This window comes from Catharus ustulatus, chromosome Z (assembly GCF_009819885.2).
Source record: "Catharus ustulatus isolate bCatUst1 chromosome Z, bCatUst1.pri.v2, whole genome shotgun sequence".
NCBI lineage: Eukaryota > Metazoa > Chordata > Aves > Passeriformes > Turdidae > Catharus > Catharus ustulatus.
Genome location: NC_046262.2, coordinates 52,802,794 through 52,817,129, shown reverse-complemented (window position 1 = coordinate 52,817,129; position 14,336 = coordinate 52,802,794). Strand labels below are relative to the sequence as shown.

Below are 14,336 nucleotides of genomic sequence, written 5' to 3'. Positions count from 1 at the left end.
TTGTATTTTCCAGTTAAGGCTTTTTTTATTCTTCAGTTCTAAGAATTAAAATATAGAGAATAAAAAATTAAATGTCTCTCTAACAATAATACAATATATACTACTTGCAAATTTAAGTAACAAAAGGTTCTTCAACACAGCCCAGAACCAACATTTCATAGATTTCAATATACATGCGGAAGTGTGCATGCGTGACTATGTAGAGCATATTAAAAAGAGACATGGACACTCTATTAAAACTAAAAAGTAAAAGCATCTTATACCATCTCGCCCCTAGGAAACAGTGTGTTAAAGTGATATTATGTCAGCACTGTCTGTTCAGAATTTACTGGAGGACAGGAAAATAGCATCCCTGAGAGTTAGGGATACAACTGCTAGTAACAGCAAGCATTTTGTCCTTCCTGTTGTATTAGACCACAGTTAGTAAAGATCTTGTAGCTGAAAGTCCAAATTTGTTTCATTGAGGAAAATCCTGTTGAGCTGCAGGCTCAAAAGGTTTGTGAGTTTACAGGCAGCTGAACTGAGAAATGTAATTCTTAAGAAAGCAAAGAATTCTCTCATTAGGATTTCAAACCATTAGATTTTTTTTTCTGAGTAAGAGATACTTAAGCCATTGCATCAAAAACTTCAGTAAAACAGACAACTGTGTCAAGGTTGCAGAACTGCAGTCTTTCTTCCCCGAGACTGAAACAAATTCCCTGTAAAATGGAATCCTCCATAATGCCTTCTGAGGTCATCAGAATACATAAAGTCCTTTCAAAGACTTTGCTGCCAACAGTCCTCAGGCAGTTTTTATTTTTCTTCTGGATATATAATAAGGAGAAAGGAGGTCTGGGTCTGTTCTTGATGATGGAAGAAAAAGGACTGATGTTTAGAAAGTGATGTCTTTGTGCATTGGTTTAACACAACGGCTTTTACTGGGGGTGGCTTCTGAGAAGCTCCTCAAAGCTTCTGCTATGCCCAGCAGAGCCAATCCCTGAAGGCTCTGATGATAGAGGGGTTGCTGACCGAATTAGAGAAGCAGGTAATGTGTCTGCCACGACATATTTAAGAAAGAAAAAAAATGCATGCAGTCCATTCTCTTCTTCCAAGGGGTGAGGAGGCATCAGGGCCATTCCAGTGTTGTGAGTGGCTGCCAGGGCCGTGTGGCATGCCACTCGGCACAGCTTGCAGTGAACTTTGCCTGCTTCGCTGCTCTTAGCCAGCAGTGCTGCAAGTAGAAGGGCAGAGGGGGCAGCAGCGGGCTCTCCTTTTTGGTGCCCTGCATGAAAAGAGGCACAGAATGGTGCCAGCACCACAGTGGCCACCACTGCCTGCATGGTGCTGGCATGGCTTGACAGCAAGGGGCATAGAGAGCAATTCCCAATATACTGAGCCCAGATGGGATCAGCCTTTCAGTGCTGCAAAACCCTGTAAGAACCTTTCAATTGATAGAACATGAGAACAAATGAACCTATGGACAACAATTTTCTTCTGAATTGGAGAAAAGGAAAAGGTGAGGACACATGAGGAGAACAACATGGCAACACTAAGGCTGGTGAAAGAAGGGAGAGAGAGGAGGTGCTGCAAACATCAGAGCTGAGATTCCTCTACAAGTTGCGGTGACTACTATAATGCAACAGTTTTCCTTTAAATCATGAAGTGCTTGGGGGGGATGCAGAGATTCACCTGCAGCCTGTGAGAAAAGGTGCTGACACTGGAACAGGTGGATGCTGAAAAGCTGCAATCTAGTAGGAAATCCAAACAGAGGGACCAGACCCTTGCTTCCAGAGACAGAAAAAGAGGACCCTTCCAAACTAGAGCACTTATCCTTAAAAGACTACATACACCCCATGAACTACAATGACCTATGCCACATAGTTTGGGAAAACCATTTTGCCCGTGGGAAAGACTCATGTTAATGCAGGTTGGGCGGTACTGCTACTTGTGAAAACTTGAAACCTCGCTGGAAGAGTTCACAGAGAACTGTTTTCCATGGGAAGGATCCCATGGCATAGCAGAAGAGACTTCTTTCCCTAAGCAAACTGAAGATTTTGAGTGAAAAACTGACCAAAACTCCCATGCCCTATTCCCTGCATTGTCAGTGGCAAAGAAGAAGCCAAAGGGAAGAAAAATGTGTTCTAAAGATTTATTTCAGTTCTGATTATCCTCTTTTAATTCTGTTAACAATTTTCTTCTTTATACCTTTTAAGTTTTGAGCCTGTTTTGCTCCTGGATTGTTTTCTCCTAATCTTCAACTCATGAGCCCTCCAGTTTCTTTCCCCCTCCTCTGCTCAACTATAGCAGAGGAGTATGAGCGAACAGTTTTTCTTGAGGGTGCCTGGTGCTTAGTCAGGTGTCAAACCATGACACTAGGGCAACAGGGAAGAACTTGGAAAAAAAATTTTACTACTTTCTTCAACCTACAGAAGACCTTCAAGCCTCCAACCAGTAAAGAATTTCCAAAACTTGTAAGTTACCACTTCAATAAATCTTTTATCCTGAAAGTACATGTACTATCGAACTCTGGTCCAATATCTATTTTCTGGCTCCAAATCACTTCGGCTGCTTTAATTATTTTGTTGGATTTTGGTCTTTTCAATTGAACTGCTCTTTGCAGTTTGCAACTCCTCAAGACTAATCATTCAGTAAGAGAAAAGAGACATTTTTTCTTATATGTGAGGAGAAGTTCATTAACAACTTCTTGGTGTTAACAGAACATGAAAAATTGCTATATGCTGCACACAGCCCATCAATTTTGAAAGGATTTTGAATTTCCTCTGGCATGTGTTTGATATCCACACACTGAAACTGCTAAATAATCTAGAATAACTCAAACCTTAGTTGATCTAAACTGCAACTTTACAGATCACTTTCTATTTCTATTGTGACCAATCTTTGCTTAAAATTCTCAAATTAATAATTTTAGTTACGTGAACATGTTTTTATGAGCTTTATGATCAACAGCTTAGGACAAAAGGTTGCTAGGAGTGAGGTTTCACCAATATAGAATCTTCCACTCATCTGAAAGAACATTACCAGTTTGTGTGAAAGCTGTCTTTTTTACATTTTCCATGCTGAATGAGGAATATTTCTATGCCAACTCTAAAAATCTCTGTTAGTCCAGAAATCAACAGTGGTTGAAAAAATATGTAAACAACCAATGCCTTTTAGGTTGTGATTCATAAGGAACAGGAGTTTTTCTTTCATCTAAGAAACAAATACACTGTAGAGCAAGTAAGTGTCAACTTGTGTGCATTTTTAGTCTAAAAATCTCCAAGTAACCAACCTTTTTCCTATTAAAATATTAATATAACAGTGCATTTTTTTAACAATAAAATCAAATTAAACCACTTAAAATTTCAGATAACCAAGTGCATTTACCAGTTATCTACCCAAGAAGTAGGAGAGTTTTTCCTTCTCAGCTGCTTACTTTGAGGACTGCTGCCTTTGTAAAATCTATTTCAGAGCAAAATTTGCCTTCACCTCTCTTGATTACAAATCTACTCTCCCCTGACAACCACTCTTAAAGCTACCACTTACAAGCCCTTTACATACTCATGCCAATTGAAGCAACACTTGAATGTATTTGGCCAATACAGTCCTGAGTGCAGGCAGGCTTTAAGACATCTCCATGAGCCAAATCCTGGAATGAAAAGCACAATGCGGACAAAACAAAGACTCCAGGTAAATGGATGCAGAACAAATTCTGCAGTGAAACCCTCTCAAGAACACTCACAAAAGCTCCACAAAACATGGGCTTCTGAGCTCAGTGCTCCAGCACACCTGACCACTTCATCATTCACCTAGAAACTGAGACACACATACTTGGCATTAATTTACAGTAATTTCACGACTATATGGTGCACCCTTTTGACGAAAACTTTGGTCCGAACTCGGAAGTGCGCCTTATAGTCTGGTGCGCCTTATATAACGTACAAAGTTGCGAAATTTGCCAACCCAGAAGTGTGAGCCATGAGCCAGGCCACGCGGCGGGGGTCGGGACTGGGCGGCCGTCGGCCAGCAGAAGCTGTGCGGGGAGGGAGGGAGTGGGCGGCCCCGTGCCGCCCTGAGCCGAGGACAGCCCTGAGCCGAGGGCGGCCCTGCGGGGCCATGGTGCCGGGGCCAGCAGGGCCATAGCTAATAGGGGCAGGTGGGGCCGCGGTGCTGGGGGCAGCGGGGCCGCAGCCGATAAGGGGAGGCGGGGCTGTGGTGCCACAGCTGGCAGGTGCAGGCCGGGCCAGCGGGGCTGCAGCCGATAGTGGCAGGCCAGGCCGCAGCTGTCAGCCGTGTGGGGGGAGCTGGCAGTGGATCCTCGCTGTACAAAAAAAGTGCGCCTTATAGTCCGGTGTGCCTTATATAATGTACAAAGTTGCGAATTTTGCCGACTCCCGGAGGTGCGCCTTATAGTCCGGTGCGCCTTATGGTCATGAAATTACTGTAAATAAAATTAGGAAAAAAAAGGGACAGAAAGGAAAAGGAGCAAAATACAAGACCAAGTTTAAGACTGATGGAAAATCAGTAATGCAGAGTGCCTCAATATTATTGTCATGGTGTTTGAGCAGTGCTGCTCATTTTCTTTTTCCCTTTACTGGTTTATGAAGACTCTTACTGGCAGTATTAAGCTAGATTCTATCTGATCAATCTCACACAAAGCACATCTAAATTGGTCAATGAAGCCTTTCCTATTATTAGCTTTTTTTGAAGACTAAGATCTCTGCAAGGTTGAGGAAAGAAAGACAGAAATGTTAAAAACAAACAAAAACCTCCCAGAACAGCATACAATAGTAAGAGTGACAGTTATCAACTACACTTATCAAGGAAACAATCAAAAGTCATATTGTGAGAAAACATTTATCACAACCTATACATAACTCTTATGTATTCTGATCATCGAGCTTGAGCACAACTCATTTCACCACACATAATTTCATGTAGTATCAACTAAAATAGAGAGATTAGCACAAATCATTATGAAGTTATAAAATTTCTGAAGCATTTTCTTGATGTCATAACATATAAGATATAAACACTGTATCAATTAACAGCAAGGCTGAAAATTACAAGATCTGACTCCAGAGTAACCAGTCCTTGAAGCTACAATTTGAAACTATTACAGAACCAAATACAAATGGCATGATATTTAGAGCTTGCAGAACAGACAGTTCTGCAAACAGAGGATACTGTCCTGCCAGACACACAAAATGCCTCCCCATACTCCTGAGCGGCACAAGAGCTTTAAATTCTGAGCTTTAACTGTTACAGAAAAAACTCTCAACACCACACACTGCTCAGCAAACTCATGTTTAGCCTGGAATGCTTAAGACTTGAATTGTTTAACACCTTGACAAATGCAAATACTCATAATTTGTTAGTTGTGTTAATGTTCAAGCTTACTCAGAAAATACTTAAGAGTTTCAGTAATGCAGCCGCAGAAAACAGATAAAGCTATTAGTTACTAAATAATTTTCTCTAATATTGAATTATCCAAACATGGCATTACCTTCATGGCATGGATTTCTTCTATTAATCTCTCAACTCGTTTTTGATTCTTTAATTTCAAGTCTTCTGAACCCCTGCAAGTGAAGTCTGTATTTATTAAGAAAATCTCATTTTAAATACATTATTTGCTCTCTGGCAGTACTAAGTAGCAAAATTTAAAAAGATCATGAGATGATACATAAACACAATCCCTTATTGGCAAATGAACATTTTTAGCAAAGAGCTGAACATAGCCTAATGCTTTTGCTGTACTCAAAAACAGAGGAAACACTGAGGATTTCACAGAACAATGTGAAAAACAAATGTTACTGTATTAGAAAATACTAAACTACTATTCAAATCAAGAATAGGTGACATCAGTGTCTCAAATACAATTATATTTTAAGATCTGTAATATTTAAATATGGAAGTTCATTGGGTTTGCATCTTATTTTGGACAACTTGCTAAAATTGTGAGATCATGCTCAATTTACACTATGAACATAGTAACGGATGTAACTCACACCATCTCTAAGACACATGATAAGTTATTTCAGGCCAGTAATCTTTAAAAATAACCTACAAAATACTGTTTCAACTGTTGATATAAGAATTGATTAATGGTAATTACTAAAAATCAATTACCTGTTATCTATGCAAACAAAGTATTTTTGCTACACAATCCTGAAGACATCTACAGTGAAAAAACTTAGTGCAACTTAAATTTGATGGCAGAAAAATCTAAAAGATTAAATCTGACATTTTCAGGCATGCTGTAAAAGGTTCTGTAACTGACTCAGATTACCTTCCAATACACTGAATCCTTTTAAAAAAATTAACCCCAATTCTATTTACGAAAGTCTTTTTAGTTAGTATTTTTAGTCTAAAATGGTAAAAGACAAATAGAATGTACGTCTTAGTGCCTTAAGTTTTAAATGTAGTGTATTTTTCTCCCATTTTTCCACTTTGTGAAAACAATTAAAATACTGCCTCATTTATAAACCACAAAACCCCACAATTATTCAAAACTGACTTTTTAGATTTTAATTTCCCGATGTGTCTGGTTAGTCTGCGAATAGTGAGGACTCTGGCCTTCTTCACATCTTTTCTCATCTTCACAACCTGTGAGAAATATGGAAGACATTATAAAGTGTTTTCCTTGATTACGTTCCATATACAACACATTCATTACATTGACTTAAATTTTAGAAATTAGTTCAACAAAGAGAACTATTTTGAAAATAGAATGCATTTCCCTGCTAACCAAATCCCATTTCAAATGAATTCAGATTTCCATTAAAATCAAATTGCTTCCATAAACATCAGAGGGAGAGCTACCACCAGTCTAAAAATGCGTCTGAGGTCAAACCAGAAGACAAGACATTCCCAGCTAGCCATACATTAATATTATTCTTAGAGCTAGACTGAGTTAGAGATTTGAAAATTCTCACCTTTTGCCTTCACTTATTTTTGTCTCGGTGAAACACCAGCAGTACATTAAGTCTATTGGTGCATAAAAGTATTTTCATTAAGAAACATCTTGAAGTGTTAAGACTTTTAAATTAACATTATTTATTATGGAACAGAATTTGAGATATTAAATTCTCTTTATGTATTTGAATTCATTTTCATTGAAAACAAAAATCCAAGTGATTTCTAACTCACTACAGTCTGTCTCAACTTGCCATCCTACCCAGTACTCTGTTATCAAATTTAAAGTAGGCAGTTTTAAAAAAGTTTGGCAATGATATTTTGGTCTTAATTCTCACTCCAATAACAAAGAAAGAGAATTCTCATTATTATTTTAGATGGATAGGATGAACAAAGGAAACTGTCCAATCTTTTGCAATTAAATTCCATAATGGAAAACCTTAAGCCCAGGTGCTGTCTAATGATGAATGTTTGAGATACAGAGGGAGTGACCCTTTTTATTTACAACTCAATTTCCTCCTTATTTATTCATATATATCTTATCATGTCTATTAAAATTTTGTACTTAACAGTTGAACTTAGATTAACATGAAATACTAAAACAAACAAACAAACAAAAAAATCTGTCTTCCTAACAAAAGCCAAATTTATCTTAACTTCATCTAGAGGAATAAGTCTCAAAATTAGGTTGAAATTTCGCCTCTTTCTCAATAAAGTTCTTTTACATTAGATTTCTATTGTAATTTCTCAGAGATAACATCAAAAAGAGAGATTGATGATAGCACTACCTAGTCAGGTAAATGAGGAATGTCAGTACTATAAACCAAACAAAAAAATCCTCAAAGCTCACAAAGCAGTACATCACACTTGTGATGGGAGTCTGGCTAGTTCATACACACCCTGTGCAGAGACCATAAAGATGATATTTAAAAAAAGCAAAAGGAAAGTAGAACACATACTTTGCATAGCTGATTATGTTTGTAGCTTAGGTTATTGATTCAACCAAGTTGTCTCTCGTTCCAAAACTTGTTACAGCAAAGTACTTTCCATAGTTACCCTAGTAAACGTACCTGTACACACAGGTCTACAAAAGCATTTCTACTTCAGGTAACAGCAGAAAACACATGGTAAAAAACACCAAGTGCCAAGTTTCTGCTGCAAAGCAGCACTGCGCAAGTCTTTAACATGCTAAGGAAGAAACTCATAACATCACCATCTGCCATCAAGGTACACAGGTATTTCTTTTTTATAAGACACTGAATGAGACTATCACAGGTCCCTAGAGTACATCTTCTAAAAGGAAAAAAAGAAAATAATGCAGCTTCTGGCTGATATTTGATATTATGTACGTTCAATGAGTTTGGAATGTCACATGCAAACTGGGTATGCCTCAGAATGTCTGGGGAGGGGAGTTGTTTCCATATTGTTTTTTTATTCTCTACTTTTTTAATAACCACTAAAAACACCCACAAGCTAGAAACATACTGGAATTTAAGGAACTCATACTTTACATATTAGTTACTGTGTACATGAAGTATATTTAACTTTCTCTCAAAAATATTTTGTCAGGTATTTTTTAGTAGAAATATTAATGCACACACAGCATGTTTCCACGGCCTACAAGAGCCAAACTTCAGCCTCCTCTGCTGCCAGCCAATGAAGGCTGTATAGACATGACAGCAGGAATGAGGGAAGGTATTCGCTCTTTGGCAGACGAGGAATATCAATTTATGTAATCCAGTCACTTCTTTCACACGGGACAGTATGCATCAACTCTGTTCTTGGAAGTACTCATAACGTTCTCAAGAAAGCAGTCAGCTTTTTGGGAAAGAAATCAAGAAAGTTAAGCTTCAGATTTACAGTGTGCCTGAAACAATGGGGCTCAGACCACCAGGGTGGGTCCTGGTCTCTTTACTACCAAGTAAGAGAGGCAACTTTGCCATCAGTAGAAAAAAACCACCAGAACAACTAAACCAAACCAAACCAAGAAAAACTTCCCCAAGAAGAGTGATGACTTTCAAAATAATTTATTTATTCATAATAAGGTATTTTTTATTAATAATTCAAGAAAAGACAGTAAGAAACGGAGAATTCTTTGCACTGAAACATAGAAAGGCTACTGTGTAAGTCAGGATCAGATTTTGTGCTTTAAGACTAAGCAATAAGGATTTTTAATCTACTCAGCAGTCACAGTAAGCACAAAAGAAAAATTATAAATATGCAAAACACAAACCAAACAATTTTCTCTATCAATAGGATCTAGGATTCCTGGAAATTAAGGAAGTCTGCAGCTGTATGTAGAAATAACCACTTCAAGGATTTCTTTGAACAAAGAAGAGATGCTTTCCTTTGTTGAAGACACTTCTTTATTTTGTTGGGAAATACTATTTATGAGACAATTAAGCCATTTCTACTCATTAATGCTACCAAACATCTGTGTTCACAAACTATTAACAACAGATAATACCAAAGTAAGAATAGATATATACTACATAACAATTAAATACAAAAGAAATCATAAAAAAAATTAACTCACTTTTAAAAACAAGCCCAGGTAGTGACATACACTAACATGAATCCATATAAGCATATTTCAAAAGCTGTGGTTATGAACAAAAACCATCCATTTGGCACTGTGCCCTTTCAAAGAATAATGTATTTATATAGCTACTGATGCTAAACAAAGATGAAATTTAAAAAAATCTATGACTGATGGTATTCCACAAAGAGAGACATCCATCAACCAAGAGCCTGCCACTTGCAGTAAGCACTGCCACAAAGCATGTGTGCCAGCCAGCTGCACACAAACCATTTCAAGCCATATGCAGGTGGTAGATGCTGCTGCCCTTTCTTGAAAGGGCAAACAAAGAGCACAGCAGGGGATCAGCAGGTGACAAGCCAGACAAGAACTAGAAACCATCCTATAACCCACTTTTTCCAAGGAGTGCACATTACTGAGGAAGATTGTAACAGGAATTGCCAGTTTTAAGCACAGCCTACATTAAAGTGATACCTGGCACAATGCTCCCAGTACTTACCTGGCAATGAAAACAGCCCCAACTTTAATGGATAGGTACCACTGACACAGTACAAAGACACCAGAGAGTACATATCAAACCGGGAGTGTGATTTCTAGTGAATAATAACAAGTGGGTGTTTAAAAACATTACAAGAATGGTATTTAACCCAAAATTCAAAGCTGAGACTACTCTGCCTTTCTATTACGAGTTATACCTGGCTCCAAAGGGTTAATAGACATTCCTAGGGTTTTTTTTGTGTGGTAGTTCAGTCAGATCTTCCCAATCCTCAGCGTGTCCAAGCCCTTCTCCTGCCCAAAATGAAACTGATACAAGATAACTAAATTGTATCTCTGATCTCTAAGTATTCTCTCGGTTTTTTTTCATGAAATAGTTCCGTTGACACTGGTATTTCACTCATAGTCACAAATTAATTTTGACTAACAAAAGTCTTGGAAGCATTGAATCAGTTCCTAAATCAGTGCAGACTGTCTGGAAAGAGCTTCTGATCACAGACATCATCCCTTTTAAAATAACGGGACACTGTAATCGTACAATGTAACACAAGACAAAACACACATGCAACAGAATAGAAAGTTATTTTAAGAGCCTCTCACATAATTAAGCTGTTCCAAAAAAACTTGTTTGAAAATAGTTGTCTCTTTTAGACAAATGCAAGGCACTTTTAGATAAAACAACATCAAGAAGTCTAGTTTAGGTTCTGAAAGCATGCATTACTACAAAACAGTCCTCATGTTAGGGATAGCAAGAAAAACACGTCAAGGAACATGGATAAAAAGACAGTGTAGGTACAATTATGCATTCAAATTCACATGACTAGTCAAAGATATTTGCCTTCACATTTTTAAGACAACAGCAGCAAAGTTCTCAAATGAACATTACATTAGAAAAAAATGTTATACTTGGCCACTTCTGAAACTTGTTTTGAGGTCTGTACAAGCAACATGACTCCAAACTAAGCTAGTGTTCAGCCAATTAGAAAAAATAAAGGAAAGTGTGACTATATTTTTTGTAGATGTATCAAGAAAGGTACGTGTCTACTCTGAACTATAGTATCAACTGTACTTGACCAAAAAAACCCCCAAAATCAAACCATTATTTAAAAAGAAATCCAACTGATTAAGAGAAGCACTAATATGTTTCTGCCTATGGCTTGGTTTGAATGTATTTTATTCAAAAAACACTGAAATACTAGAACAACTGTGAAGGGAAAGTTTTGGGGTTTTTTTTACATTGCCACATACAAAAGTTAATACTGTAAATGAAAATACCTGAAGGACCTAGAATGTCTTAAATTCTTAACTAAAGTTAACAGAAGTTAACTTAGTCAGCCCCAGCTATCCAAAATGCATTTAAGCCAATAAACTGATGGACATGTCCTTTTCTTCAGAGCAGTCTGAAACACATACAACTGTTCTTCTTGGGTTTCAGCCCATGAGGTACTGAATATTTTGGTCCTGATCCAATAATGCACTTAAATTATTAAATCCTTAAACAACCAGCACTAGACAGACCAGAATTTCTTCATCCACTTATGCTTTATGCCAGCACACAGTCTAGTTAGTCCTAGTTCTGGTACAAGCAACCAGAAAAGACAAATCATTCTGTTCTCTTCAAGAAAGGACACTGAATTTAACCTCATCTAGTTAAAAAAAATGCAACTTTAAGATTTTGTAACATTGTGAAATATCCATAACATTGAACAGACATACACCCATCCATTAAACAGAGGCCTCCAGCCTCTCCCTCATCATGGTAAGGTCTCTCCTATATGAACACTATCTTCAACAAGACAATTCTGCAGACACAACTGCAAAAATATTTCTTTTACAATTTGAAGATGGTGTTCCTAAAGCAGTGTTCGGTAATTTTACGTAGACACATCCAAATTAATTGTGCTACAATAAGGTCTCTTATGTCTTTTCTATCACTCGGAAAAAAAGAGGGTAATTCTAAGCTTGTTTCTCCATTTCAGTTTCTTCTTGTACTCTCCAGGCTAACAGATTTATCTGACATGAGGGTCACACCTGAGAGTGGGATAACAGGGAGAAACCATCAAGAACCAAGGCTGTTAATTCTGTCCAGGAAGAGTCTGCTTTAAATATAGCCTATCATATTGCTAATGAGTCTAGTAAATGAATGACAGGAAAAAGATGAAATTGCAGGTACAGGAGGATATATTTCAGTCCTTATACATTCCCACCATGCCAAGAGAACCCTAGGAGGCTGAAATGCAAGCCTGATCTACTAGGATGGCTCAAATGGTTCAAAGCAAAAGGAAAAATTATTTATATATGCCCATAGGTACACAGCTTTTAGATTTCACCACAGTAACATATTTACTTTTGAACTCCTTCAAGTTCAAACAGTGCTGCTGAAGTAGAAACAGAAGTCACTAAAAATACACCAAATTACTTGTGTTTTGTATAGTGGTCATTTAAAAAAATTTTTACAAATTGCTTAAATTACACATCAACAAGTATCAAAGCAAGAAAACCAGCTTAAAAAAAAAAACCCACACCAAACAATAAGAAGAAACTGAAATGCATTTAAGTTGAATATTCAAGATCTCTCCAATATCTACCAACAAATCATAGAATGCAGTTAAGTGTCAGTTCTCACTGATCTTTCCCTTCCTTACTTTAGGGCACATCAAAAGCATTGGTTTCACTTTATAGTTGCTAGGCAGTCTTCTAACCAAGAAATTACCATGGCAACAGAGTATTCTCAGTGTTAATTTTTGGTGTCATTTGGCAACACAGAGTTTTAAAATTTGAAACACCTGCAGTTGGATCACACATTAGCCAGAACTAACAATAGTACATAATCTTTTGAGTGAATAATCTAAGCGAAAAAATGTTTCTGGAACTTCATTACAAATATTTCTCTCTATTATCTGGAATGCCAGTTTGAAAGATCTAATGATTTTTAGATTCTTAGGAAAAGTTAGCAATTGCCAAATGCCTTTTTTCTTTTTTTACAAAAGGAACCCCTGTATTACAGTATGTATTTTATATACATGAAATAGGCAGAAAGACTTAATACAGATTCATACATTTGCATTATAAAAACATAATATATAAATAGGGTGGCAAAGGCAGCAAGAAACAAGATAAACACGTCTGTGCAGAGTATCAGTGTTCAGTTCTGGAACATTTTTATACAAATATATACTGCAAAAAATAATATATTAAAAAACCAAAACAACATGATTTTTCAGCCAGATCAGTTTCCTGAACTGTTTTCCCTTACGGCCACCTAAATGGTTAGGTAGTTCCAGTACAAAAGAGCAAAGTAAGAACATACAGAAGAGAGAGATGGACCACAACAAATCAGACTACAATAACTTAGACCATGCTAAGGAACACAGTTTTTCAGGCAGTTTGTGCCATTAACACGTTGTTAATCTTGCCTTTGCCATTGGCAGCTACATGAGAACAGACCTGAATCAAGTGGATTCAATTCTATCCCAATACAACTATCAGAAAATACAAAAATTCTTGAAACATGAGCTAAATTCTTTATTGCACCCTGCTGCCCAAAGCAGGCAGAAATGCCACTGCTAGCTGGAGCATACCGAAAGGAAAACACCTGCAGCTTCTCAGGCCTCTGTCAGGTTTCCCAAGGGGTTTGCTAAAGATGAATGAAAAAAAGCACACCGCCCACTTGGGCAAATTTCCACCTTCTTCACAGGAAAAAATGCACACACCCCTTGTGAGTTACTGTCAAACTCTTCCTCCAGAGTCTCCTACACTGCTTTCTTTGTACCTTCCCAATTGAAGCACTGAAATATGGGTTTCTTTATTCACTATAGCACTCTATTTCCTCCTGCATGGAGAACAGTTGTCATTTCTAGCACAATTTCTCCAAGTGGAAACCACAGTGAGTACTCAGAAATGCTAGAAAAGGTTTTGAAAAGCAATTCCAAGTATCTAAGATGGGAGGGAGTAAGGCTAGCCTAGAATTACTTGATCATTGCCAAAGACCAAATTTAATGGATTTACTGCTTCAAAGTCAGTGTCTCACTGGATGGAGTCAGACTCCATGCAGTACTTCAAAAAGCATTCAAGTCCAAACCAGGATCATGAGATGGCTAGACACATTTCTGAATCCTAAATACACATCAGCAGTTGTAAACGTCCAGATAAGAAATAACTCTAATAAACTAGCCTCATGATGCTATATTACATATAAGTATCATTGCTTATGTAACCACATGGAAGTAGAACTTGTTTTCCAAAACAGAGGACTATCTGAAGGTAATTTCTAACTCTGTATTTAATTGATCAGCTGAATAGAAGTTTGAAAACCCCCACCTATCATTCTGCTAAAAATATTTCCATGGAATGTTGAAGGAGGATGTGATCAAGGCATGCAATACAGACAAGCTCAAATCAATGGACTTTG

General features: G+C 37.4%; 1 protein-coding gene across 1 annotated transcript in view; it reads right to left on the bottom strand.

Moving 5' to 3' along the window:
- Window positions 1-14,336, bottom strand: part of SRFBP1 (serum response factor binding protein 1) — a 73,681-nt gene that overhangs the window by 45,172 nt on the left and 14,173 nt on the right. The window contains exons 2-3 of the mRNA XM_033084733.2: window positions 6,494-6,582; window positions 5,483-5,555 (exon numbers count right to left, since the gene is read on the bottom strand). Coding sequence (XP_032940624.1) covers window positions 5,483-5,555; window positions 6,494-6,582 — 162 coding nt within the window. The remainder of the gene's footprint in view (window positions 1-5,482; window positions 5,556-6,493; window positions 6,583-14,336) is intronic.